The sequence below is a fragment of the Gekko japonicus genome, unplaced genomic scaffold (assembly GCF_001447785.1).
Source record: "Gekko japonicus isolate JY-2015 unplaced genomic scaffold, Gekko_japonicus_V1.1 scaffold1784, whole genome shotgun sequence".
Taxonomy (NCBI): Eukaryota; Metazoa; Chordata; class Lepidosauria; order Squamata; family Gekkonidae; genus Gekko; species Gekko japonicus.
The window spans coordinates 59,781-86,162 of NW_015168101.1; the positions used below are offsets into that span (position 1 = coordinate 59,781).

A 26,382-nucleotide genomic window follows, 5' to 3' on the forward strand; every position below is an offset into this window, starting at 1 on the left:
CCGCCGCCACCTCCTGTGGCAGTGAATTCCATGTGTTAATCACTCTTTGGGTGAAGTGCTAGTGATTCATATTGCTGTTAATGATGGCAGTCGATTTTCGTAGTCCATTATAACAGTGTTATATGGCTCCAGGGATGTTATAAAGCTCCAGGGAACATAGCTCTCTGTCCTGCAGTTGTTGGGGGCAGCTCCGTGATTGAAAGCCTGGTGGAAGAGTATCGGCAGCACAACAGCCAGAAAGACCAATGCAGATTGGACCGCTGCTATGAATTTATTGAAGCAGGATTTCTCTCAAGGGACCTAACAGGGTAATAGATCTGCAGCCCTGTAAAATTCCAACTATGCTCAGCTTGCAGATTTGTGAATCAAACATAACATCATAAAACTACAGTACTCACCTTCAAAAGGAACCAGCCCTCTAACAAATTATTGGAAGAAAGAAAGCACAGTAACATTAGTATATGGAGTCCTTTTTAGGAGAATATTCCCCACTTACAGCACTGTCTTTGTACTAGCCCTGTAGTTGCACCATCCTTTGCAACTGTTATAATGTGGCACTAGTCAAAATTATGTATTTTTTCCAATGTCCCACACTTTCAGTCTGCTTTCAATAAGTTAATTTATTTTGTGGTTTTGCTTGATAAAGATGGCATAAAGCTACTGAAAAGGTTCTAAAGCCATTGAACTGTTTTAATGCATTCTTCATCTTGATCCAGATTCCATTTCCAGCTGCCTTAACAGGTTGATTTTGGTATAATTTACACAGCTGTACAAGACTGCGGGTGGCCGGATATGTGTTGGGTAGGTGGCCGCTAACCACAGGATGAATTAGTATGCACTGGATGGGAAACTTGCAAGACCTTTGGCTCAGAATGCTGCAGCAACAATAATTCTTAAAATGTTCATTTTTTTATTCCTGTCCAGGAAGGCATTTGAGGGTTGTTACTAATTTGTGGACGTTTCATACTGGGTCTTCAGATAGAATTATAGGTTACAGGACTTGATATCAATATACTGGCTTTATCATAAGCCTACCAGAAATCACTCCTGATAAGTAACCAAAATCTTGCTAAATTATGCTGTCATTCTATTTACTTACCTACCTAGTACATTTTTACCCCACCCATCTTCCAAGGAGGTTAGGGCTGTCCCCTCCACACTGAGAAGACACCATCCTCAAGTCAAGCAGCAGATAAGTATCTGGGGGAAATGAATTAATGAATTACTTATTACAATCAAAGAGCAGTGCATACAGAAGATGAAGTTTTGTAATGAGAAGCTAACCAGATGCTATTCAACCTTATTGCCAATAAAATTATCATTTGATGCTAAGGGCAGTGTTGTGGATAGGGTGGATGATTTCAGAATGTTGTCAGATGTAATCTTGTCCACATCTTCTGGAAGCCAATATCCGTTATGTAAGGAGTTTAGTTGTGCTTGCCTGGCTCCTGCCTCCAGTCTGAGGCACAAATACACATCTTTGTCGGTGTTGTTATCATTCTACCAGCCCTTTCCTTTGGGAGTTCAGAATCTTGGACCCTGCGTGCTTCCCAAAGTCTGTTGTAGATAGTGTAGTTTTCAGTGTTCTCATAATTCTGCAGGGATTGTATTCCACCTCATACCATGTAGTCCCTCAGAGTGATGCTATTCCCTGTCACAGTTCTTGAGACATTGGCCTCATTCAGATGCGTAGTTGGAAAAAGGTACTGTTTCTGTAAGGAATACACCTGTGTTCTTTCAATGTAATTTGTGGAGTGAGCACTTCATATGTACAAATTGCAGGGTCTCCCCCCCCCTACATTTTATGAGGAGGAAGATTTGTGCAATTTGGGTCATATAGTCATTTTCTGCACTGGAAAAGGATCTAATACCCAGATGAGAATTTGAAGCAGGCCACAGAGATCACCATTGAAGGATCTCAAGGTGACAGGTTCCTTCAGGTTAATACAGTTACCTAGTAAAGATGTTCAGGTTTTGGTATTTTTGCTCCCTTATGTCATAAACCCTGATCATTGCTCCCTGTGTTGCTGATTCAAATGATATATATCTAGCTATGTTAGGATGTTTTTCTTGGAATTTCATGTGTTGGTTTTTTGGAGGCCACCCATTCTGTTGTATCACTTCCTACTTTAGGAAATAGCTGTCCTTGAAAGTACTTTTGAATCAATTTCTTCTCAGCCCCCCCCCCCCAGCTGCTGTGCCAAGCATTTGATGCATTTCTTTCTACTATCTCTCAAGCTGATTCTTTGGAACCAGTTATCAGTTAAATATAAGTATAATGCAAACCAGAAGAAGAAGAAGGATTTGCCAGCCTTGGAAATAAATAGTTCAGAGTAAATGGTTGAAAAGCATTTTGTATATCTCTGTTATGTCTATTGTAACTATAGTGAATGAAGAAACATTCATGAACATTCAAAACTAATCTCTTTAGCACTGATGTTTTAAAAAGCTACTGTAGAGGTGGTTAAGGAGCTGGGCTGTGAGCCACAAAGTCACCGATTAAAATCTCACTGGTAATTGGATACTAATACTCAGGGGTCTTGTTGTAGAAAAAGAGCTGCCGGAGCTCATTAGCATAACTCATTAGCATAACTTATTTGCATATGCCACGCCCCCTGCCATCACCGGAAGTGACAGAAGGCCACACCCCCTGACATCACCGGAAGTGTGTCAGAAGGCCCGGCTACTTACCCTCCTGCTTCATCCTCATTCCCAAACGGAATGAGGATCGAAGCAGAGGGCGGGGTAAAGAAGGGGGCGGGGCTTCACCACGTGACCGCCCCGCCCCCTAGAGGTTCTCTTCCGGAGCTCCGTACCTGAGAGCTCCCCCCCGACTAGAGCCCTGCTAATACTAACCTACTTTACAGGAATCCTGGAAGGATTAGTGAAAATGCAGAGGCAGCATTTTGAATAGTCTAAGGTATAGTTTAGTAGTTGTTACTCTAAATGAGCTTGGGGGATCCTTGGCTTGTGCTCCTACAGCACATAGAATTGCACCTAAAAATGCATTCTTATGAGTTAAAAAGTGTAGGTATATGAGGGAAAGAAGGGCAGAACCATTTCCTCTCTATTCCTGGGGTTCTGCTCCTTTGCAGTTAATTAACTTCTATATGGAAGATCTTCAGATTCAGTCCTCAGGACTGAAAAGGGATCAAATCCTAAATAGGACAAAGGGCACAGATAAGCTGCATTTTTGCTTTTTTCATAAGTAAGAGGGCACCTGTATTATATTTTTAAAACATGTAAGGGAGTAATCATTGAATGGTAATAAATGTACATCTGTATAATATGTGAATGGATAAGTGCCAGTTTTTACAAAATATCGTCAGTATACATTAAGATTGGAACCTTTCTGCTACCTGAGAATGAGGTATCAGTTGAATGAAGGCATGTGATTAAGGAGTTAACATAGATGTTAAATAAGAAGGGAGCCAAAAGGCAACCTTGTCTGACTCCTTTTTGTACTGGAATACTTTTCGATAGTTTCCCATCTTGTGTGAGCCTTATTTGGATGTCATTATTTTCGTGGAGTTTAATTAATAGAAGCAATAGCCTTCTATCAATACCCATTTCAGCCAATTTGGCCCAAAGCCTTCCCCTAGAAATAGAGTCAAAGGCCACCTTGAGGTCCACGAAGGCCACATGATTAGAAAAGATAAAAGTATTAGAGGAACAACAATACGTGGAGAAGAATATAAAGTACAGGCCTTTGCAGACAATTTAGCTTTTATTTTAGAAGATCCCACCACTTCTATAGACAGTTTGATGAAGAACTTAATGGAATTTTGGTGAGATGGCGAACAGACAAAAGACAAAGATTATTGCAAAGAATATAACACAACCTATGATAAAAGAGCTGTTTGAGCAGCATTTCAATCAGAGCAAGGAGTAAAATACTTAGGTATTGCCTTGACAATTAAATGTAGCTCTTTGATGGAAGATAATTATATGAAACTATTTAAAGAAATCCAAAAAAATGTAGATAAATGGAACAACTTTCAGTTATCATTTATGGGAAGAATAGCTGCAACTAAAATGAATATCCTTCCTAGGCTTATTTTTCTTTTTCAAACTATCCCAATTTTACAGAAGCAATCATACTTCCAGGAACTGAACAAAATAACAGTGAAATATATATGGCAAGGGAAGAAACCGAGAATAAAATTGAAGGCACTATAGGACTTTAAACAGAATGCAGGCTTTGGTCTTCCAGACTGGGGAACATATTATAAAGCCTGTGCATTGACATGGATTAAAGAATGGATAAGAACGGAAAATACTAGACTTCTAAAATTGTAGGGACAAGATTTAAAGCTGGGATGGCATACCTATCTTTGGTATCAAAAAGCGGACAATCACAAATATTTTAAAAGTCATTTGGTGAGGAAAGCACTGCTGTTAATATGGGAAAGAATCAGACATAAAATATATGTGAAGATCCCAAAATGGGATGGAAGCATTTATTCAACCTATAGTAGCTAGATATGAAGATTAATTAGGAAAGAAAGATAGGTTGAAGTCCAAAGAAGAATTAGAGGAACAAGATAAATATTTGGATTGGTGGACAAGAGTACAGTTAGAATCTAGATATGCTAAAGGTAAACCTCAGGGTTTTGATGCAGAACAATCAGTGTTTGATACACTTTTATATGAAACAAATGATAAATTAATTAAGAAGTTTTATGTGTATTTGTTACAGATAAAGATGGAGGATGAGGTGATTAAAGAATGTATGATAAAATAGGGCCAAAATTTTGGCTATAATATTGATCTTGATCATTGGTTGCAGATATGGAAAACAAATGTTAAAATAACTAAATTGGTTGCTTTTAAAGATAATTTATATAAAATGTTCTCTAGGTGGCATACAACGCCAGAGAAATTAGCTGGAATGTACCCTGGAATGTCTGACAAATGCTGGAAATGTAACGGGTGGGAAGCTTTTTTCATGTTTGGTGGAAGTGTAAAGAGGTGATGTTATATTGGAGAAGGGTTCATGAAATGTTACAAAAAATATGTTTGATATCGTTACCATTTAAACCTGAAATGTTTTTGCTTAATATTATGCCTGATGTAAAAGATAAGAAGGTTAAGCACTTAATTATACATATAGTTATGGCAGCAAGGATTCTTTATGGTAAGTACTGGAAGAAATCAGAGATACTAACGGAAAATGAAGTTTTGACAAAAAAAAATTGAAATAGCAGGAATTGACATATTGTCAGACTTATTAAAAGTCCAAAGCAAACAAAATGTGAGAGACAATTGGATACCATTCTATGACTAGGTATAAAGAAACTTCAAAGACCAGGAGTAATGAATACAACTATTATAGACTTAGAGAAACTCTAACTTGAACTGTAAAGAATCTGACTTTTTTCAGGAATCACAGTAGAAGGCGAATTGATTAAGTGTTACTAGTTTTAGTAATTATAGAAACGAAAGAGATCTGGAAACAAAGAATTAAGATGGAAAATTTGTAACAGCTTTTATATAAACTTGATGGAATTCCCTGTGATATCTTATCCCATCCCCTGTACCCCTCTGCTCTATAATGTGTTAAAACTAAATAAAAATTTATAATAAAAAAGAAGAATCCCTCCTCCCTCCCTCCCTCTCTCTGAAGAAGTGTGCTTACACACAAAAGCTTATACCTGGAATAAAACATTGGTCTTAAACCTGCCATGGGACTACAACTTTGTTCTTGTTCGTTCTCTCGCTCTCTCTTTACTCCCCCTATTTTCCTCCCCAAAAGAGGAGCAGCCGCCCTGGAGAAGGAAGCAGAAGCTGTGTGTGTGTCTGTGAGTGAGAGAGAGGGGCTTGTCTCCATATCTCTCCTGCAGGAAGCAGCCTACAGAGCTCTGTTTGTATGTGGTGTGTGTGCGTATGTGCACACGTGTGTGAGAGAAAGAGAGAGTGAGGGGGGAGGGAGGCAAGAGACAGGAAAAAGGAAGCAGGAAGCAAAAAGCCACTGAGGGAGCTGGGGGAAAAGCAAGCTATAGTGCAGCTGCAACAGCAGCCCTGGAAAAGAAGCTGAAAGAAGTTGCTTGGGGGCCAGATTTGAGCTCTACATGGGCTGGATATGGCCCGCGGGGGCGCATGTTTGACACCCCTGACCTAACCCATTATGAACCTTCTTGGCCATTATGGTCATTTTTGAAGGCCCTGCTTTGAGTGCCCCAGCCTTCTGAGATTAGGTATGTGGCAACCCAGGATAGGGCCTTCTTAGTCATAGCACCAAAGCTTTGGAACAGACTCCCCAGGGAGATTAATTTGTCTCCTTCTGTTACCATCTTCTGTCAGCAGGTGAAGTCTTTTTTGTTTCATTTGTCATTCCCTCAATGATCCCACCTTCCTGACCAATGTTTTGTGTTCTGTATGTATTTTAACTCTTTTGTATGTACTTTAACTATTTTTAACTCAAGCTGTTTTAATGAGGTATGTTTGAGGGGGGGTTAACGGTTTTATAATGTATTTTAGCATGTATGTTTTGAATTGTTAGCTGCCTTGGTGGCCCTTGTAAGGGTAAAAAGGCGGGGTATAAATTTTGTAAAACAAATTTATATCCTGCTTTTCTCACTACAAGGGGGATTGAAGGTAGCATACATAAAAAGAACTGAACAAATGTATGTATAGTCCCAACAACAAAATTTAAAATCATATTCAATTAAATAGCAATAGCAATATGCTGTGTTTATAAATCAGAGTTTTAAAAACCCCTTTTCAGAAAAATGTCTTAACAGAAACTGTTAACTTCTCTGAAATATTCTCCTGAACAATACTGCTTTGGGACATGTAATGAAAATTGCCAAGGTTATTGTCTTCATTTATTCAGACAAAGGTATTCCAACAAGGAAGAACAACTATTGAAAAGGCCCATAATCATGCTGATGCATCAACACTGAAGATTTTCTTGTTCACAACAAAATATAGTTTGTTTCTTCAATTAATCTGCAAACTATAGTTTATTTCTTCTTCAAAACCAGTTTCCAAACCATGGTTTAATCCATTTGAAATGATGGTTTGTAGGCAAGAAACAAATCATAGTTTGTGGTTCACATGTAATGGCTAATTATGGTTTGATGTGAACCAGAAAGCATCACAAGGGAGAGAGGGAGCGCGTGAGCCCAAGGATTACCAAGGCTCATTCTCATAACACCAAATCATAGTGCAAACTGAGCTAGGTTGTGGTGAATCATAGCTTCTCAGAAGAAAAAGGAGATTCCAAGAAATGTTTTAATTAAACAAAAGATAGGTCCCATTTCAGCATCCCTCCTCTTCTTGCTCCAAATGGAGTTACTAACATACTTCTAATTCCTGCAATGGTGTCACAATATTTTTATGCTGGTTTTCTTTAAACCTTTACCTGTGTATATGATAGTGTATCCTTCGTTCTTGTGTCAATATCTTACCTGATACAGCAGTACATTTAAAAGATATGCATCTTAGATGGTCCCCTACATTTGTTTTGAGACTGCCAAGCAACATAGGAAACAGCCTGAGAATGGATGTATTCTTGTAGACAATCCTGCCTAATAACTAACGGCAGGTAAAATGGAAGGCCGCATATATTAAAGTTTCTCATAACTGGCATTATTTTGTGTTCTTTTACAGACATTAATGAATGTCAACTGCAAGGGGTGTGCCCTAATGGTGAGTGTTTGAATACCATGGGCAGCTATAGGTGTACCTGCAAACCAGGATTTGTGCCAGATCACACCCTTTCCAGATGCATCCGTAAGTAAAAAAAATAACCATCAGTTAACTATCAGCTCAACTCCCCTCCCTTGCAGTTTGCAAGAGATTGAAGTATATTGTGATTAAAAAATGGCTTACATTCTGTCAAATTGTGGGAATTTTAAATTCAGTGTTGAATGTGGTCTCTGTGATTTAACTACAATTTTACATCATGATTATGTGACACAGTATTCAAAAAGGGTAGCTCCTATGAGACATGAGAAAAAGAAATTTATTTCATCATATATCCTAATACAGCATTGGCAAATGTTCAGTGATGTTTCTTCAGCTTGTTTCTGGTTGAACAAGATGAATATTTTCTCTTCTTGCAGTGCGATTCTATGCAGAATTATGCCCTTCTAAATCCATAGACCTCAATGGGCTTAGAAGGTTGTAACTCTCTGGTTGTGCATCTCATGCTGACCATCATTTTAAATGTATTTGTTTATTTTAAAAGTTTATAGCTCACAAAATTTTTTTTTGAGATGGCTAACTTCAAGGTTAAATTAATCATCATTAAAACAGATTATGACTGCATTTTAATTGTTGATTACTTTAAATGAAAAGTGACATCATAAACTTGATCTAATATATCCCTAACAACTGTCTATGAGTGACAGTCGGTAATCAACAAGTTAATAAAATTAAATTGTCAGTGAAACAGCTCAAGGGGGGGTATCAATGAACTGCCTATATCAGCTAAGAAGTTATGTTGTGCTATTTTCAAAATTAAAATAGCAAAGCACCAGGTGTCTGTCTGCATGGAAGTAGTTTCACAGTTTAGCTTCTGCTGTGGAGAAGACCCTATCTCTAATGGCTACCCATGTCATCTCTGAAGGGGGGGAGGGATGGTGACACAAAGCAGGGCCTCCACAGAAGATCTTAGTTGACAGGCAGGCTCATAACAGGAGTAACTTGTACTTTAAGTAGCCTGGTTCCAGACAGTTCAGGGCATCAAGGGTAATAACCATCACTTTGAACTGTGGCCAGAAGCCAGCAACCAGTGTAGTTCTTTCAGCACTTGTGAGATTTGTTCCCAGCAGTCTATGATGGTCAGCAATATTATTGCTGCAACTTGGCTCAGCCGAATTGTCTTCAGAGACACATCCATGCAGAGTACAATTGCAGTAGTCCAGTTTGGATGTAATCAGACAATGGGTAACTGTGGTCAAATCATCCATTTACAAAAGGCCAGAACTGGTGCACTTGAAGCTTGAAGCATGACCACTATTGCCATTAAACATGAAAAAGAGAAAGCTCAGAATTTTCTGAAATGTGTAGAAATTTGAAAGCTACCAGACACATGGAGCATATTAGGGCATAAGGAGATGCAGTGGTGTCCTGGGGTTAACTTCAGGGATGCACCTCAATCTTGTAGTGTTCAGAAAAGCTGTTTCAGAGCACCACAAGGGGCTCCTGAAGGGGCTCCTGCCTTCCCCCCTGCCCCAAAACACTGCTGGAGGTGTGTATTGGCAAATAACCCTCTGGTGCCATTTGGGGTCAGAAAACCAGCATGGGGGAACAGGAGTCTCTTCTCCCCCCATGTCCTGACCAATATGATCAGAATTTTTCATGGGATGGAAAATAGTCTCTAAAGAATCTGCCTCACTGATTCATTAGATTGTTTGTTCTTGATAGAGAGTTGTAAATAAGAATGGCATTGAGCAAAAATGAAAATAAGATCAAGTTGCCCAACCTTCCAAAAATGTAATTATTATATGCTAAAGAATACAAGACTCTAAAATGGATTGCTGATGGTAAAAGCAGCAGCAATATCAAGATTTTGACTAATAAGAAGATAGTACTTCTAGGCCATTTAAGGGCATTTTCTCAGTGTATATTGCCCATTGGCAACAGTGTAAGACAATTGCCATCTGGTTTTCAACAGCAGTCAAATAAGGTTTTCAGTCCGCATTATACTAACACTTTGGAGGACCCATGAATGTTTTGATTCATCTGTCTCCATTTTTTTCTCTCCTGTTGTTGTATGGTTGAGCATGCATTATTGTTGTTGTTGTTAAAAAAATGCCATGCCCCAAAGAGCTCAGGGTGGTGAATATCATCATAGAACATACAACACGTTAAAATACAATAAATAATAGATAATTAATAGCAAATGAAATCAATTATACATCCTCCAGATAGTCAGTGGCATACATAAGATTCTACTCCCTCCATCGGGCAGATCGTAGATTGGGCTTGGTAAAGGCCATGGCAAAGGCCATGATAAGAGACCGTTGCTTCCTCAACCATAGGCCTGTTGGAACATTTCTGATTTACACGCCCTGCGGAACTGAACTAGGTCCCACAGGGCACGGATGTGTTTAGGCAGAGAGTTCCACCAGGCCAGGGCAAGGGCCAAAAAGGCCCTGGCTCTAGTGGAGGACAGCCGGATGTCTTTTGGGCCGGGGATCACCAGCAGATTTTGATCTCCCAAGTGTAAAGCTCTTTGGGGGACATAACTGGGAGAGGCAGTCCCACAGATACGTTGGTCCCAAACGATTAAGGACTTTGAAGGTCAGGACCAAAACCTTGTTCAGTTTGCATTCTTTTCCAGTGCTCACTTCTACAATATCTTGGACAGAGGGCTGAAATATATGGAGATAATTGTTTAATTTATTTGAAACCAGGTCGAAGTTTTCAAACCATCAGGGTGTACATGGCTCCATTATTCTACTTCATACTCTCATGTTTTTCTATTAGTACAGTGGTTTCTTTTTACAGCCTGGGTTACAATCAAGTGGTGGCCACAATTTTTAATCCTAACACCTAAGTACCAAAATTCTCACATGGTAACATATGAAGATTCTACCCAACAACTCCCCCCAAATCTGTTTTTCCTTTAATTTTCTCAGAAAACTATTCCAAAATTACTTATTCTGGAACCCAAGAGATTACAACGCCATTTTCTTCTTAGATTCTCTTCCCAGTTTCCCTGGTTCCCAGGGCAAAGAACTGGTAGAGATGATCAGCCAAGTGTTGTTGTTTCTTTACTGTATGTTTGTACATACACATTAATTTTAATCTTAGTCAGTTCCCTTTAATTGCTCCAGTAGCTGTACATGAACAGTAAAAGTGCAGTTAGGATAACCTGTTTCCCGTTGTTTCAGACTGCAGTTGGGGTGGATGAAAGGGCTTATTTTATTGCAAACGTTTTCTGTTGCAAAATAATGGGTCATGATAACACTAGTAGTAATAACAATTGTTTTATGTTTGAGCAATCCTGGATTCCAGAGAAGCAAAACTTCATTATTTCTGGGCTTGTTTTACATTTGTAAACTTTTAAAAGAATGTTAAGCATATTCTGTCACATGGAAGAAAGAAGCTATCAACAATAATTTCTTTATTTTCTAAATATGAATATAATAGCATATGGGATAAATCTACCAGCCACTGCTGTTGTACAACCTTCGTTAATTTAAAATAAAAGATTATCTTGAGTTTTGTGGGGAATTGGGATCTGAGTGATGGCAAGCACCTTCCAGTTAAGAACTTGCTGGTCATGCAGAATTGTGTGTTGCTCTATGGCATGCAGCCCAGCAAAGCTGTACGGTGACCTCTTGGTGCTGTTGGCAACATTCTTGTTTTGTAGACGTACAACAAAAACAGGAGTTTTATGAAGCACTTTGAGGTCTGCCGTACATGGCTGGCGAGCTATGTCTAGCTTATGCATGACAAGTTGTATAGGTCTGATGTAAGACATTATCATACACGGTTTGAACTTTGGCATTCCCGCTGGCAACTCACATCCTTAAAATTGTTTCTCTTCTTTTTGACATAATTGAAACTTCCCGATCTGTCAAGTCTCCCCCCCCCAAAAAAACAACACCTACTATAGCAAATATATCTTGACCACATATTATCTCTGTGCTATATTTTATTATGAGCTATAATCACAAAATATTCTGTTAATCCAAATATTTCAGATTTTCAATAGGATATTTAGCCCCATGAATTTGAGAAGGCTGTGGAAGAGAAGGAACAGTGGGCAAGGGAAGAATGATAACACTACCAGATGATATATTTTGAAGTATCTTTCCCATTCAAGCAGCTTTTCCCCCGTTGTATACTGTGACTTTATTGAAACCACACAAAGTTGTCAGCGAGTATTAAAGAGTATAGTTTTCTTATTGACTTCAAAAGGACAGTTTGCTTGTCAACTCAAAAGTGTCCATTTTGCTGTTCCATATATTTACGAAGTGTCATAATTTGAGTGTTGGAAGTGAGTGTGTGGTATGTCAGTGTTCTGTATTTTTGCTGTTCACCGGCTTTAAGCTTCTGCTTCAATGCTTTTGCATGGGAAAGAAGGCTGTCTTCTAATTCTGTGTTGTTGTTGAAGCATGGCAGCCTCTAATTTGGACATTGGCTTTTATATCTAAAAATATGGGCTTATCTTCTCTTGTGTCGTATTAGTTTGCCTTCAGAAATAATTCATGATTGGTATGAGGTATTTCTCCCCAGATGTCAGCATCTTTGTCTCTCTATGATGATATATATCCATTTGATCCTTTTTAAAATCTGGTGGTGGAAATCCTATGGTATTTCTCTGTTTTGTTTGTCATGTAAACTCTAGCATCCTCCTTCCCTTTTTGCTGCAGTTGATAATCCCATGGTCACTGAAGAGAAAGGGCCCTGCTACCGGTTTGTCAGTGCAGGAAAGCAGTGTATGCACCCTCTCTCTGTTCAGCTCAGCAAGCAGCTCTGCTGTTGCAGTGTTGGCAAGGCCTGGGGCCCCCACTGTGAGAAATGTCCCCTTCCAGGAACAGGTAAGAGGTTCCCAGAAAAAGCATATACTTGCACTGACGTGCAGTATACACTACATATAGCATAGCTTAATGTTCACAGAATGGTTTCCTACAGTATAGTGTTACACTTTACTGGTTCTTAATACATTTTTTTTAAAAAATCAGTTGCTTGAACAGACATATTCAAGGTCTGACTTTCTCTGCTATGCAGGCACAAGTTTTCAAACGATGTTGAATTCCCCACTCTTTGCATGATGTTTCTTAATGCATGCTTCACATCACATGATGGATAGGGATAAACTGAAAAGTACAAACCACTGTTTTGTTTAAAAACTGAAAACTGTACACTTTTGCAGATAAGATCAGGCAGTACCGTTCCATGATCTTGTCTCTATTCACAGTGGCAGAGTGAAATCATGCCTCCCTGCTTACCGTGCTTGTCCCTTTTCAGGTACTCCCAGACCTCTATGCATGGGTGTTGTGTTTTGATAGGAGACACATACATAAAATACAGTACACGTAGGATAGGATCCAATGGCCAGCAAGTTCTCCTCATGGAACAGATCTTTCCCTCCCTCTGCACTGCTCAAAAACTGTTTTTGAGTCCAAGAGGACCCTTGGAAGCAGTATGGGATGCAAGGCAAAGGCTACAGTTCAAATGGAAATCTGTCCAAATGACAGAGACCCCCCCACACACTCCCTTTGCATAAGCCTTCCATTTGTACAAGTGGACTTTTGCGCTTAGTACCTAGATGCAAATTGTATCAGACTGTAAGTGAAATATTGATCACTTTGTTCAGCCCTATATGTGTTGGATTTTGATTTCAAATGCTGTGTCCACTAGTTAACAGCTGTCTTGAAAGCGGAACAGCTACAGGAAAATACAATGTTACTCCTACATTAGGGTCGCCAAGTCTATTTATCTTGGTGGCGGGGGAGCCTCGCCGGGCTCCGGGAGCCAAAGGTGGACGTGCGTGGAAGTGACGTGCAACGTCGAACACGTTGAGGGCATGGCCCCGATTGGGGCCACGCCCCCAACGTGATCGACGTGGTTGCGTCACCTCTGGTGACGCAGCCATGCTGCGCTTCGGGGGGCGGAGTTCCCCCCGGGGCCTGATTTCGTGGCGGCGGAAATAGGGCCTCCAAAGCGGGGGTTTACCCGCCCCCCGCCCCCCACTTGGCAACCCTATCCTACATGCAGGGACAAGATTACAGTGTGCATTATCTGATTCAATCCTGCGGGAGGCAGCCTGATATGCAGAAGAGGTCATAGGGCAGCTTGAAAGGGGACAGAAGCATGGATTAGGTTCAGCAAATCAGAAATATGGAGTGAGATATTGAAACAACAACAATTGGTATCTGATGTATGGAACTCAAATTGCCACCTGTCTATTTTTAAGATGGCCAATACAGCAGTATCCAGCTGCAGTTCTAACTTTGGCTTCCGGGCTAACAGTTTGAAATTGTATTCATTTAAATATGCAAAGGGACAATACTGTTGTTTTTTACTGTCTGGATGAAGGGGACTGGCAAAGACAAAATCCATATGTCTTTTCCCCTGAGGAGAGAGAAATAGCTGGGTGGAGATTTGAGGGGGGGGGAGGAAAGGGGTTAAGCATTTGTTCCATGTTTGGCCTTCCTTTACTTTTGATTGTAGCCCCCATAGCCCCCATCCAGCAGCAGCATGGTGGGGGTGTTTAAATGTTAGAAGGAAAATATGCAGAAGTTCATGAAATATGTGCTTTGTCCCTAAGTTGTGTATCAAAGATCCTGAGAACTAATAAGAATTTAGTAAGATCTACACATGATCTCTTGAAAGATAAAACAGAATCAGTAGACTATATTGAGTATATATTTTATCTACTACTACTTTATTTCATGAAACCTGTAGTGCTAGTGAACTCTTATCTTTTGTACTATGATGAGAACAGCCAAATGCACATGAAAACTAATACTATTTGAATTTTAAAATACGCTGTCCCGTTTTGATTCTGCAAGCCAACATTACTGTTGTAACATTTAAGACCCTGGATGAAGTAGATTATTCTGAAGTGAAAGTTTTTTCTGTGGACAACAAATTAAACCCTTTAAATAAGTTGTACTGTAGAATGCACACATATTTTGTGATTTTGGTTGACTTCAGACTAGATAATTATAAAAAATGTTCTTGATGTCAGCGTTTATGTGCGAGAGAGTTTCTTCATGATATTTTCCAATGTGTCAAAATTTTTGTTCTGTTAGACTCTTAAAGGAATGTTTTCCCATCCCAAATCTAGCTGCTTTTAAGGAAATCTGCCCTGGTGGAATGGGCTATACGGTTTCTGGCTCTCACAGAAACAAGCTATACCATCACCCTGCAGTTAGAGTTCAGCCACCTCTCAATGGCAAGACCCAGATTACTCAACATGTTGCTAAAGGTACTTCTCCTCCACCTCTCCCAGCAAAGGAAGAGCCAGTGGAGGCACTGACCATCTCACAGAAAAGTGAGCCCGAGGTGGCTGTGCGAGAAGGTGAGAGTGGACAGGGATTTCATCATGTCAGTTTAGTATGTCTGTGTATCTGTGCATGTATTTTTACCCCCTGTGGTTCTTACTGTGTAAAGTCTGTATATGAAATATGAAATATTTGAAGGTTTGCACAACGTATTTGATTGCATCATATATTATGGGAACTGATTTTCAGATTTTAGAACGTTGGTTTTGTTTGTTGTGTAAAGAATCCTGCCCCTAGGGCAAGGAACTGCACCAGATGCGTAGCACCATGCAAGAATCTCTTCTGTCTTTAATATGTTTACCTCAGAGTAAGTCTTAATTTGATCCTGTTTTTATGACTCATGCAGAAGCAGAATCTTATTCGAATCCTATTGAATATTGAGATTCTTTTAAATATGACAAAAACATTCACCATCTCAGTTCTTACATGAAGCAATTCTAAATGTCGGTTTAATAGTTTTGTGTCTCACTTTGCATGATTTCTGCAAATGCCTCTAAAATTGGCTGCTTCAAAATGTCCTGTTTTAACATGCTTAGCATCAATGCAACAGCAAGGAAAAGCAGAAGGCTTGCCGCATGTGCAAAAAATAAATGCATTGCCAACACGCTACTGGTGAACAGACGATAGGCAGCTATAATACTGGTGGCTGTGTGGAGTGTTGTGATTCTTGTTTTAAAAGTTTTCATTGTAGAGTAGCCTGTGTGGGGGGGACAGTAGAAGGGAAGTGTCTGTGGATGGGGTTCAAAAGAGCCTAATAGAAAACATACTAACAAAAAAATTGATCCTTGGAGTATCAAATCCATGGAACTGCTTTCAAAACTTCCTTACTATTCTACAAGCCATTTTCTAGATTTATGGTTTTGAATTGGAATGTCATACCTGCACATCCCAGGTTTCATTGTGAAGGACTGAGGTAAACTTCTGAGTTTGGATGATACATTCTAAGGCTTAGTTATATTTCAAAATGTAAATTTTCTTAAGCAGAGATTTATCTTTGGTGATCTTTGATAGCAAAGACGGCTTGGGGAAACTTCATGTATGACTGCGCAAGAATGATAGGTTAGTCTGGTTGAAATCAGTAATGACTTTACCATGCATACCTTCTTTGTGTTTTACTTGATTCACAGTCTATATAAACTATTTCATTTTGAGCTGAAATACTCATGTTCAGATTCTAAATTAACTATGATTGCCCACATTTATTTTCAAATCAGCATGAAGTTAAGTTTTAAGTTTTAATAGAGTAAAGCACATAAATAACTGTAAGATAAATACCTATTGCGTGTCTTGCTTAAGAATTTCACTGAATGATACTTTTAAGTCATGAAATTAGGCCAGCCTGGGGAAAAAGTGGATGCTGGATCTAGCTTTGGGCTGGAAGATAATTTCATAGCTAATCCATATGACACTTAGCACCAATTACAACCTGCTTCATGATTAAGCAGTACTTTAATTATTCCATCACGTGCCTAGATTGATATTTAGTTTGTAATGAGATTTGTGGAATGTGTATCTCATTGCAAGCTAAAAATCAGTCTGGTCATGTGATGGATCAATGATAATTTAGGTTGCATATTCTGTTTAATGCTCACTAAAGTTATACAATGATGACCAGAAAGGACCTCCATGTGATAGCCTCCAGTGTAGAGAGCAGCTTCTTATTTGAAGATCTGCTATAGATGTACCTTGTACATTCTGCCAGAACCTTTACTGTTTGGACAAGGCAAAAGGATGCATCTAGAAATGCAATTTAGACCTAATTTTAGGTAGCCAAAGATTAGTTCTGACCATATTGAAATTTTTGATCTGAATGTTGGAAGCTGTGTTTTTAATGGTATTTTTACTAAAACAAAGTAGATGTTTAAAACATGGAAGGCATTTAATGGTCTAAAAAAGTAAGAGAAAAAATAGATTTTGCTGTATATACCCAGGCCAGTAAATAACTGGGTTACTTAGAGGAGAAATAGTCCTTGCTTAATGAGATAGTAGATGACTTAGAAAAGTGGGGGAGGAAAATGGGTATAAATATCTAAATAAGTAGATTTTGCATGAACTTCAGCAAACAAAACAACTAGATGAAGAAAAGGGGATTTTTCTTTTGAACATAGTTTCTTGAATCATACTGTTTGAAAACTTGCAATAATGCAAATGATTGTTGATTCAATAAAAATAGTTTCGCAACTATGCATTTCTCATTCAAAACACAATGATATGCCAATATCCCTTGGCCACACTCTCTAGCTCATTTCAAAATTTTGGATTGAATCCTATGAACTGTCAGCCCAGTACTTGTGGATGCAGGTCTTTCCCACCTAGCCCTTCCCCCAGCAGTCCCCCAGCTAGGGTAGTGGCAGTCTCATGGACAAAATACTATGGGGCATAGGGGAGGAATAGGGTGAAACTTAACTCTCTGTTTGGCTAATACAAGAGGCTTCATTGGTGGAAGAAGGAAATGGGGGGGGTAGTTTTACACAATTTTCCATCCTTACCACAGCCCTTGTTGCTCAGATTAAAACAGAAATTTGTGTTTAGTTTGAATTCCCTAGTTTAATGTCACAGGGACAGAGTGCTCAAATTATTTTAGAAAGCAAAAAAAACCTCCTGTTTTTTGTATACTTCTCCTTTTTACACTAGTTAATTCCCTTTCTTTTCTTTTCTTTTCCTTTCTTTCTGGTTATAGTGGGAACTACAGACCCAGATCAGGTAAAACAAAAACTGCATACAGTTTTGCATATTTATAAAAAGAAAATGAACTTGAGATCTACATGAAAATTATGGAAAGACATTAGTTATCCTTTGACGCTATAGTATTTTAAACTCACTGGTTAATGTACATATTGGTGAGTATATTTGGGTATTTGATTTTTTTCAAATATAAAAAAACCCATTAATAGAAAAATGTATCAATCATGTCATCACTGTTTGGTGGACCCAATTTAGCATTCCCATTCAGCAGTTCTTCATCAGATGTATAACTAAATTCAGTAGCAAAAAATATCATATAACTGTGAAATTAAGGCTTCATACTAGGACAGTAGGACAACCAAAAGGTCAGAGAAATACAGTATTCAGTGGTTCTATCCTGTCAGTGGCCGTGGATTGTTAAAAGTCATATAAATAATTAAGTGCTTGGGCAATATACTTAAAGTTCACAAAAGCCAAATTATATTAGAAAGATATGAAGTTTTATTTTTACAGTTATTCATGTAATAGGGCATGGTTAAAATTCCACATTGGCCACTGATGATAAAAGTTTGCCTTTCTCATCTTTTGGCATTTAAATTAATATGATTATAAGAATCCCCCTAATGGAGAAGAACAAGGATCCCTCTCTACCAACATCATGTTCCAGCTGTTCCCTGCCAGGTGCTTTAGGGGAATACATGACTAGGGCATAGTCAATCAACCTTCCTCATATTTCCCAGCAACTGCTATTCAAAGGCATATGCCCTTAATACATAGAAGTGCCATTTAGCTGTCATAGCTTATAGCAGTTGATTGTCCACTGAGCAAATGGCTGTCACTATAAACTGAGAGCCAGTTTGGTGTAGTGGTTAAGTGTGCGGACTCAAATCTGGGAGAACCGGGTTTGATTCCCCACTCCTCCACTTGCACCTGCTGATGTGACCTTGGGTCAGTCACAAGCTCTGGCACAGCTGTCTTTGAAAAAGAGCAGTTTGTGTCAGAGTTCTCTCAGCCCCACCCACCTCACAGGGTGTCTGTTGTAGGGAGGGGAAGGGAAAGGAGTTTGTAAACCGCTCTGAGACTCCAAGTGAAGGGCGGGGTATAAATACAATCTGTTCTCTTCTTCTATATCTTGTGGTAGTAAGTTTTATAAATTAAGTGCATGTTGAGTGAAATATTTTTTCCTCCATCCACTAAAACGAACCAATATCACTGAGTTGATCTCCTTATTCTAGTACTGTGTCAGAGAAAGGGAGAAGAAAGTTTTCTTCATTTTCTCTAAACGCTTCATGAGGAGCATATTAGAGACACATACTCCTTTTGCCCCTTCTATCCTCTCATGCAAAAATTCCTGTCTGCTGTTTTTTTGTTTGATTTTTGTTTTTGGAGTTGGCCATGGTACATTGTGTGTTCCCATGCTAATACTAACCAGGGTTTGTAAACCAGCTTCTAAATCCCATTGCATTTTTTGATTTCGAGCGAATGATGATTAACATTACTGCAGGTATAATTCTGTGTGATAGTGCTTAAAAGACAAGGAAGAATAGAAGAGTAGAAAGACAAGGAAGAATAGAAGAGTAGAAATAATACACATAAAAAGGGAAGGGAAGGGATGCTTGCTTCTAATGTCTTATTTGTTGAAAAGATATTAAGATTAATATGTCTGAACTGCCCCTAAATAAAAAAAATTCATTCTGCTACAGATGCTTTCAGTTATTTTTAGCAGCTTTTCCCCATACCTATATTTAATTTTGACTCCTTGTTCACCTTTCCTAAGAGAATGCAAATCACTTTGAAATGCAGAGATACTTCACCTACTGATCAGCATCCAAAGACAGCATACCTCTATGCCATAATCATAAACTAGTGTTGAATTCCTCTCCATTTTAAAACCTCTGCTATGTCTTAGTGGGCTGAAGCCAGTTCACAAAACTTCAGGCTCCTCTTTAGAACACAGAGTCACTTGAAATAGTTCTTTGTATTCTGGCCATTGTGAAATAGAACATGAAGAATAAACAGTGTAGATTTAGAATTGGTACCATGCACCATGACCTGACCTGGATAGCCCAGGCTAGCCAGATCCTGTCAGATCCCAGAAGCTAAGAAGGGTTGGCCTGGTTAGTATTTGGATGGGAGACCACCAAAGGAGTCCAGGGTTGCGATGCACAGGCAGGCAAGCCACCTGTGAACGTCTCTTGCCTTGAAAACCCCATGAGGTCGTCATAAGTCAGCTGTGACTTGACAGCAAAAACGAAACAAAAATGCGCCATAGGAAAAGTCCATTAAAACCATTCTTTCATTTTCTGTTTAAAATGCAGATTCCTCTTTAAAACTACTTAAGTCTCCATCAGTTCAACAGGATATTTCTAAAGCAAGTCATTGTGCCAGTAATGTGTTTAAGTATGCTAAAGTGGTCTGTAGAGACACAACCCATAAATTGCTCTACCAGAGTGACATGAATTTTCCCTCACCTGCATCCATGCTAGTACAAGTGGTCCAATTGTCCAAAAATCATAGGCATAACTGAGAGCTTAATATAGCCCATAGGTTATACTGCTACTTCTGCCAGTGCATTCTTCCTGGGGAGGTTTTGGAACTAGTCAGACAGTAACACAACTTCCTGCAAAAGTGCTGGGCAGATCATCAGAAATAGAGTTTTGGAAGACATTATTCGTATGGTTGCCATTGGTCAGAAGTGACGTGACAGCACTTAACGCACACACATCTCATGATGGGTCTTCTTCTTACTGCTGCTTTCAACTTTTCCTATCATTATTGTCTTTTCCAGTGAGTCTTGCTTTACATAATGTGACCAAATTATGATAGCCTCCGTTTGGTCATTTCAGTTTCTAGGGAGAGTTCATTGAGGTTCACATTACTTACTAAATTAACTGTGAGCTGTGTTCCCTCTAAGCTGCATTATTGTGAGCTAGCTCACAGTTTTTTAGCCTCCAGCTCACCCATTTTGGTCTTAGCTCAGGAGGGATGGCTCCAGAGCCAAATCGTGCACTCACCACTTTAATGCCAGCAGCTCACAAAGTAGAGGGAACATTGACTGTGAGTGCGGTCACACGTGCCAGATAACGCGGGGGGGGGGGGGGCTATTTGCTCCATAGTAATTTGACCCGCCACTGTGTGATCAGACGCAACGGCGGGTGAATTGGTTTTTTTCTTTGCTGCGTGTTTCCGGTGCGCTTCAACGAGGGATCACTGACACAATGGGAGTGTGCTGGAGCGATCACACGGGGAAGTCCATCCATGGCCCGTCACAAACCTGTTTGATACTGCACTTTCCCCGGTATTTTTTAACTCCACTTCTTCGGTGGAGCGAAATGGGTTGCTGACGAGTGTGGGATGCTTGCCAAATGTTCCCGTGTGATCGCGGCCTTAAAATCCGCCTGGCATTCATGCCTGTCGCACGACTAATTCTGCGTGTGATCAGGACCTGTGAGATCTTTCTGATCTAATCACTTGAAATTCTCAGACTTCACTTTGACTGCCCTTCGTGTCTGTCCTGCACAGTTAAACAAGCCGAATTTTCCCTGTGGTTGCAATTCTCCACAGTCATGTGAAGTAAATCCCTTAAAATAAGGAAACTCTGATTTTTAAAACCCAGTGACTGAAATGGGTCTTAAATGAAGCAAACTTTATGCTGTATTTCACCCATAACATATAGTTCTAGTCAATGACAGTGCCACAGACCTGGTCTATAAAAGATTTTCTGGTTTCACTGAATCCGGGTACGTTGAAATGAGAAGTACCTGTGCAAAGATAATCCTTTCTAAATTACAGCTATATGTGCATGTGACTCTATGTGTTATATAGCCTATACAGAAGGTATCCTTTACAAAATAAACGGCTATGCGATACTTTGTTCACGTGGGCTGCTGCTAAATGGAAAGAAAAAAACACAGTGAGAGCTATAATGCTAAACTGCGCTTATTTTTGTTAATATGTAATAACTATGGAAGCAGCAATTTTTTTAGGCAACCCTTCTCCCTCCAAAATTTAGGGCTATTTACATTAAAATCACATAATTAATTTTTAACCGTTCTTTTAGGAATTAGTTTCACTTGATGACCAAGAAAAGCCTATAATACAGCCTGGCCAACCTCAGCTTTCTCCTGGGATTTCAACCATTAACCTGCAGCCACAGTTTCCAGGTAGCTCTTTTTGACTCCTCCTTTAGTGGATGAGAACCCTTGAAAATAAGAAAAGGAATTATCAAATAATCACATATTGTCTATATTCTTTTCCTTTTTAGATTTTCCCCGTCTATTATAACGTTTTAGATTCAAAATAAAGAGCGTCACCCAGCAAAATTTTACTCCTTTGGGTGACCCTTGCATGCATTAGTCCCTGTGAAATCAGCCAGATCTTGGTATCTCCTACCCATGATTAGAAAATCAGGAACATGATTTGTGTACTTCCTTCCACTTCTCTCATCCACATGAATTCTGGTTAGCATTAGCTGTGGTGGAGCCTTATGTCTGTAGCAATGCTAATCACGGTTATCATTAACCATGATTAGTTTTTAAACCAAGGTTTGAAACCATAGCTAGAATTTGGCTTTCAAACTTCATTTATTGAATTGCCTTTGAACTTCTCTTGGTTAGCTTTGAAGCTAGATTAAAAACTGGTGTGCAAACCATGATTAATGCTGATGGAGATGTAATGCCACAGTAACACTGATCAGGGAAGCAGAAGGGAATTTGTGTAGGCAAAGGGAGTAAATGAGAAATGTGAGCATGGTTACTTCTTACCACCCCTTTGGCTAAAACTGGATCTGCACCTGGTTTAAGAAGGGAAATGTCCTTAATCTAATAAAAACACAGCACAGTACAGTTTGCAATTCTCTGCTTAACCCAACTGTAACTATAATAACCTTGCAGTGTTATTAATTTAACTGTAATTTTCACTGTGCAAAATACGTAGTGCATTATTCCTCTGCGTCTTACATTATGACTTTATACTGTGGAATTTCTACTAGACCAACCAGTAGGAGTGTTATATATCATGGGGGGCAAATCACATAATTACTCTTTCTTATCCTGTAAATTGATGGTTCTTTTCATATTATTGGTGAAATTCTTATTTTCTTTTTTTAAACCTTGTATGCAGCATAGAAAAGCACATTCCTGGATAGTATATGAGTGGTTTTTTTTGGGGGGGGGGTTAGTGAGTAAGTGTTTGGGGAGAATTTTCTTTTATATCTAGACCTTCTTTCAAGAAACATTGCCTGAGGGGTGTTGCAGAATGAAGAATGGGGAAAGATATACAGCTACAGTGTTCACACAAGAGCTTTAGTGTGCCCAGGGAGCTTTGGATTGTGGCATACAGGACAAACTGTCAAGAACAATTAATCAATTGACTCAATGGAGGTTGTGCAGCAGCTGTGCCTGGTTGATTATGCTTATAGATTCTGTGTATAGAAGCAGAGGAAGAAAGTGCCAGTGCCTGGGTGAGCGCTAGTTAAGAAGTAGATTGAAATGAAATGGTGAATGACTGAAAAGTCCTTATGGCATATTTGCAGAGTGATACTAATTTAGGTACCCAACTATGAAGAGGGGAGAATGATCAAAACTGTTATCTGTTCGACATCATGACAAACTGTGATTAAACTGAGGTTAGGCACAAATACTTTGTTGCCATACTCACCTGCTTCCTTTGCTCTTCTCTTCGCCTGCTCAGCTAGATTCAAACCAGGGGTTGCTCAAATTCCAGTTTGCCATGATGTTGAATGCAGGCATCTCAATGTATTGGTTAACCCTGGTTTAATCCCAGGTTGTGGAGAGTGAGCAAGTTCTCATTTGTTGAGGCTTCTGTTTTCAGACATCCTGGCAAACTGGAGCATCATCAAGCCAGGAAGTTTGGAATCAAACTCTCTGTGCGAAGGGAAGTGGGAGGAATGAGAGGGGCAAACAAAGACAGCAGCAAACTGAGTTTGTGCCCAATTTCAGATAGAATGCAGCTTGCCATGGTGGCTGAATGCAGCGTAAATCCCACTACCTCCTTCAGTAGGGCCTTCAAGATGGACTATACATGCTTCATTGGCTTTATACAAGATTTGTTTCATAGATCTGTGCCATAGTGATAGACGTTTTGTGATATAGTGACAAAAGGATTAAATGGTTGGTAAATGTTCAGAATCAAGATAGTGCTGCCACGTGTATACTTTTAGCAAGTATACATTATGAATATGTTCCATACCTGGCAAGATTTATGAAGTGATCACATGTCTTTTTATAATATAATGTTCATAATAATAATAATGGGGGGCACAACTAGTAGCAACCAAAGTAACATGTGCAATTGCTTCAGAATCACAGCTTTAGCAGGTACACAATGAAGATCTGTAACATGTACCTGCTAAAAACATAATGTGGTGCAATCCTTTGTTATCCATTGGTGATTAATTCAGTAGGCCATGTTTGTGTAAATTGTGTTCTTTCTTCTTTCACACAGTAGTAGTTGAAAAAACCTCTCCTCCTGTCCCTGTTGAAGTTGGCCCTGATGTCTCTACTTCAAGTGCTAGTCAAGTAATAGCACCAACTCAGGTTACAGGTATGATGCATGTTTTCCATGCAGGAATTGCTGGAGGTATAACTGGGTATATTTTCCAAACTGCTATTAGAGTATCAAATTGGAAAGGTGGAGTGGCAGGGTCCAATAAAATAGTGAGCCAAAATTAAGGCAGGAAGGCAGAATGATATGTTAAGTGGTTTGTTTTCACATTGTCAGGATGCAGTGTAATCTCTCGTTTTGTGTGTATAAAATGCCCAGTGGTGTCAAACTGACAAGATGTGTCCAAATACTTTCTGCATTCACTTAGATGAACTATTTAGTGTAAATTTGTAGATAAATTTATGAGTTCACATACCATGGCTCAGCTGCAGTTTTCTATATACACATTAGGGCAGTTTACAGGCCCACTTTACACTCCCAACACAGGATTGCTAATATACCCTCCAAAAGAGCAGCTGCTTTGTAGAGTATAATTAGCATAAATTATGTGGGCAGACACATGCTTGAACGTGGCAGATACATGTCTCTGTATGCATATGGGAAACTGGACACATGTTACTATAAATAACATGTAAAAGCAGATCTCTTCACATGCATATTTTAAACATAAACTTCACAAAGGCATAGAAAGTGAACATGTGCCTGTACTCATTCCGTAGTAAACTCTTGAGAAATGCCGATGATTTATAAAGGGTCTAATTGGATTCTCCTGAAGTAACTGATTTGAAGATTGTTTATGAACCCTGACCAATAATGTCAAATTTTGAAAGACTGGTATGTAAGTGTTGCTATCTGGAGAACTTGAATTTTAAATGCCGTTTTTATCAAATGAATATGTGTAATTCCATTACCGTCTGTATGGTCTTTGAGGACATAGTCTGAGGGGCTTTCTTCCTGGCTGTAGAATTCCTATCCTCCAAAGATCCATCAATGCCCAAACATCTTGCAGAAGTAAATAAGACCATCTCATTTGGTGCATAGTTACCACAGTCTAAGCCCATTGAGATAACAGGTCTAGACTGAAAGACAACCTCTCCCTGCACATCCATTTTATTTATCCTCCCAGTGTCTCCTCACTTCCTTTCCCATGGGGAATTTCTCATGGTGGCTACCTATTCCAGGGCTTCTTTTCTCAATGCTTCTAAAGGGGCTACCAATGGAGGTAAGGCATATCTCCTTTTTAGCAGTTTGTAGGAGAGCTTTTAAGGCAGATTCATTTCAAAGAACTTTCTATTAATTTTATTTTGAGGAGTCAGTTGAGTATTGCTAATTTCATATTTGTGAAATGATATATGTGGTTTTAGAGCTGTCACTAGTAGTGGTGACTTTTGGGATTTATTGTCTGTACCTGTGCCCCTTGAGCCCACACTTGTGGGAAGCATGGTCTAGATATCTTTTAAGCAGACAGAGAATATAATGATTGTGAATGAGGAGGAAGTTCTGTTTCTGAAAGTGGTATAAACCCAAATAATGTCGTGTGAAACAGTAAAACTAAATTAATCCCAATATATTCTGACTAATTAGTGGATTACTGTCCATTTTAAAGCCACTACATACATCATGTTTTCAATGGTATGTTTACATATTTGCATTGTATAGTTTCTCTAACTATAATAAATTAGCTAAATATATGTAGAACCAGAGGTCATTTGGGGCCGGAGCGCACCGGAGCACTGGTCCGGCAGCCCAGGAGCTGGCATAAATGGCAGTGGCGGCAAGCCCCGCAACCAGCTCCCCGCCCCGAGCGCTGTGGCCTGGGGGAGGCCTGAAGAGGCCCGTTGCTGGCCTCCCAGGGCCCACGCTGGAGCGCTGCGGCCCGGGGGAGGCCTGAAGAGGCCCGTCACCGGCCTCCTGGGGCCCGTGCTGGAGCACTGTGGCCTGGAGGAGGCCAGAAGAGGCCCCACCACTACCTCCCCCAGGCTAGCGCCGGAGCGCTGCAGCCTGGAGAAGGCCAGAAGAGGCCCACCCGCCACCTCCCCGGGCCAGCGCCGGAGTGGCCCGTCGCCTGTTTCCCAGGGCCCGCACTGGAGCGCTGCAGCCTGGGGAAGACCTTGATCGCGGTAAGTGAGGGATTCACGGGGGTTGGGTGGTGGGGACTTGATGGGAGGGTAGGAGAGCCTTCCTCCCTCTCCCCATCTCTTTTCCCTCTTTCTTTCCCTGCTTTCCTTCTTTCCTTTCCTTTTCTTTCTCTCTTTCC

At 39.8% G+C, this 26,382-nt stretch overlaps 1 protein-coding gene across 1 annotated transcript in view; it reads left to right on the forward strand.

Annotated features, from left to right (window-relative positions):
- Positions 1–26,382, forward strand: part of LOC107113457 (latent-transforming growth factor beta-binding protein 1-like) — a gene marked incomplete at its 5' end in the record, with an annotated part of 230,320 nt that overhangs the window by 59,376 nt on the left and 144,562 nt on the right. Inside the window, 6 exons of the mRNA XM_015414785.1 lie at positions 7,615–7,737; positions 12,336–12,503; positions 14,759–14,992; positions 17,656–17,678; positions 21,721–21,823; positions 24,126–24,224. Of these exons, the coding sequence (XP_015270271.1) occupies positions 7,615–7,737; positions 12,336–12,503; positions 14,759–14,992; positions 17,656–17,678; positions 21,721–21,823; positions 24,126–24,224 (750 nt within the window). The remainder of the gene's footprint in view (positions 1–7,614; positions 7,738–12,335; positions 12,504–14,758; positions 14,993–17,655; positions 17,679–21,720; positions 21,824–24,125; positions 24,225–26,382) is intronic.